This window comes from Astatotilapia calliptera, unplaced genomic scaffold (genome assembly GCF_900246225.1).
Source record: "Astatotilapia calliptera unplaced genomic scaffold, fAstCal1.2 U_scaffold_12, whole genome shotgun sequence".
Lineage (NCBI taxonomy): Eukaryota > Metazoa > Chordata > Actinopteri > Cichliformes > Cichlidae > Astatotilapia > Astatotilapia calliptera.
In genome coordinates, this window is record NW_020535641.1 from 518,299 (window position 1) to 521,365 (window position 3,067).

The 3,067-nt window shown below is 44.1% G+C and overlaps 1 protein-coding gene across 1 annotated transcript; it reads left to right on the forward strand.

Moving 5' to 3' along the window:
* The first annotated feature begins 932 nt into the window (after nt 1–932).
* On the forward strand, nt 933–2,462 carry LOC113017412 (HLA class II histocompatibility antigen, DR alpha chain-like). The gene is made up of 4 exons (XM_026160555.1): nt 933–1,049; nt 1,116–1,364; nt 1,850–2,131; nt 2,283–2,462. The coding sequence occupies exons 1-4, from the start codon at nt 992–994 to the stop codon at nt 2,411–2,413; spliced, it is 720 nt and encodes a 239-aa protein (XP_026016340.1). The 5' UTR covers nt 933–991; the 3' UTR covers nt 2,414–2,462.
* The last annotated feature ends 605 nt before the right edge of the window (nt 2,463–3,067 follow it).

The window sequence follows — 3,067 nt, forward strand, 5'->3', positions numbered from 1 at the left end:
TACTTTCTCCCACACTGGAAACACTGGGATGATCACATTATTTGAACATTACCTAATAAGACTGATTCAGCACAGACAGGTATGTTAAACTTTGCTAGCAGTCCTTCACAAACAGGGAACAGTCTGTCTATTCTCTCCATCTGTCAGCTGCTGCTGGAGAACACTTCGGATTGGGACAGCCTTCGTAGCGTCGCTGTGACGTAATAGGTCCCAAAATGCATACTCGAAGCGTGCGGACGCTAAACTGGGACACAGCCAATGATCTGAGATGGACTGACTCACCTGCACAGGTGAGCTGTGTGACAGCAAAGAGCTGATTGGCTGATTATCAGCAGAGGAAACAGGAAACACTTTAAACTCCTCCTCAGCTCTAACTCAGCTGCTCCTCTGACAGCAGGTTATGATCAATAATCACTCTCTGAAAGCTGATCAGGTTATTGTAGAGGTGTCAAACATAAGGCCCGGGGCCAGAATCGGCCCAGTAAAGACTCTGATGGACCTGCTGGATGCATCTACAACATATGATGGAGGCGTAAAGTTTTTGTGTCTGTAAAAGTTTCCTGCTGACAAACACAGCTGTGACTCTCACTGTCACAGTAACACACATGAACTCAGGTGTGTTTTAAACTGGAAACTATTTAAATAAGAAATGAAGTCATATTTCACAGTGTTTTTAAACAAACTGAATCATTTTATTAAAATAAAGTTGGTTTTATTTTGAAAATCCTCAGAGTGGAAGCTGATCAGGCTGAACTTTATTTTGAAGAGTCTATAAATATTGATTATTGATCGGTGCTGTGTGTGTCAGATCATGTTCACCTCCAGCTGCTGTCTGCCTGGACACTGATGACATCATGAGCTGTGAGCTCTGTGATTGGCTGCTGTGTGTTAGAGCTCAGCTGCACTTTCAGTCACTCACAGACTCACACACACTCTGTGAGGTTCACACACACAGACTCACACTCAGAGTTTAACTGTCAGAGAGCTGCTGATGAAGATGAAGGAGCTGCTCCTCTTCCTCTCCTGTGTCCTCTGTGTCTCTGCTGATGGTGAGTTTGTCTCTGTAAACAGCAGCTTATTGATCAGGTCACTGATCAGTGTTTGGTGTGTTTCAGTTCTTCATGAGGACATTGCTATCACTGGCTGTTCAGACTCTGATGGAGAGGACATGTTAGGACTGGACGGTGAAGAGGTTGCCTACGCAGACTTCAACAAACAGGAGATGATCTACCCTCAGCCTCCTTTTGTTGATCGTATCACTTACAGGGAAGGAGTTTATGAAGGAGCTGTGGCTGATCAACAAATCTGCAGAGAGAACATGAAGCTTTTTGGTAAAGGCATGAAGGACTTCCCTCTAGAACGCGGTAAATACAACATGTAACACCTGTCTCACCTCACCTGTGTTTACCTGCACGCTCTGTAGAGTAACACACTGATGACATCATCAGCACTGATTTACTTTGTCCAATCAAACACAGCCAGCTTCAAACTGATTAAATATATGAAATAATTCCACCTTGAACACATTCATACTGATCATGTGTACAGAAACACTGACGTGTTTATATTTGTGTTCATGTTTCAGTATTTCTGAATGCAGTATTCTGCATTTACTGCAGATCACAGTTTATATTATTTTTCCTCCTTTTAGTTCCTCTGAAGCTGAACTGAGTCTGTCTGTAGTTTAACTTCATGATTCTGACCACACACTAGTTTCTCTCACACAGACAGTGACGACATCATCTGACTGAACACCTGAACGTTTCATTGATATTTATCATCATCATGATCACCTGCTGATGGGAACCAGCTGAAGCTCTGATCCTCTGCCTGATGTGTTTGTGCACAGATGCTCCTTCAGGTGTGATGATCTACACCAGAGATGAGGTGGAGTTTGGAGAGAATAACACTCTGATCTGTCACGTGACTGGTTTCTATCCTGCTCCTGTCAACGTCTCCTGGACCAAGAACGAGCAGAAGGTCACAGGATCCAGCATCAACGTTCCCTATCTAAACAAAGATGGGACCTTCAGACAGACGTCCAGACTGCAGTTCACCCCACAGCTGGGAGACATCTACAGATGTGCAGTGGAACATCTGGCCCTGACTGAACCGCTGACCAAGATCTATGGTGAGAAAACTTTATTTAAACACAGAGCACTGACAAAAGATTGAACCTAGTGTTCATCAGAATAGGATTGACAGTTTGAGACAGATGTGTGTGTTTCCTGTTTGTCACCAGATGTTTAGGTTCATGTCACTCTGTGTGTTTGTGTCTCCAGAGGTGGAGGCGTCCGCTCGCTCTGATCCAGGTGTTGGACCCTCTGTGTTCTGTGGAGTGGGTCTGACTCTCGGTCTGCTCGGTGTGGCTGCTGGAACCTTCTTCCTCGTCAAAGGAAACGAGTGCAGCTGATTGGCTCACGGTGATGATGTCATCATGGTTTCATAATGAGCTCATAATCAGTGTGTGTTATTGTTGTGTGTGCAGACTTCACCTGTAATGAACTTCTGCTTCCTGTGTGCCTGTCTCACCTGCTTTAAGTTAATCACATGTATGAGCTGTTCTGTCACCATCTGTGTCAATAAGGTTCAACTCTGGGATTCAAAGCAAACTAAAGCTCCCTCGTCACAGTGAGTATCTCCACCATCCATCCAGCAGATTCCACCTGGAACCTTTTCCTGCCACAAAAACAAAGGAGACAAAAGTCAAATTAATGAGACTCAGACCAGTTTTATCTGAACTCAGTGTGTTTATAAACTGCTACAATGACTCCTTGTTTATCAACAGTGTTGGCGAGTAACGGAATACATGTGCCGCCGTTACGTATTTAAAATACAAAATATGAGTAACTGTATTCCGTTACAGTTACCGTTTAAAAAGGTGGTATTCAGAATACAGTTACTTTGTTGAAATAAATGGATTACACTGCGGTACTTTCCTGTTTCATTTTGTCGCGGGTCAGGACTGTTTGGGTTTTGTTTGACAGCTACGTTCTGTTGATCCAGGCGGCAGCGTTACGGTTGCCATGGTTACAGGGCGACGCTCTCTCTCTCTCTCTGTGACTGT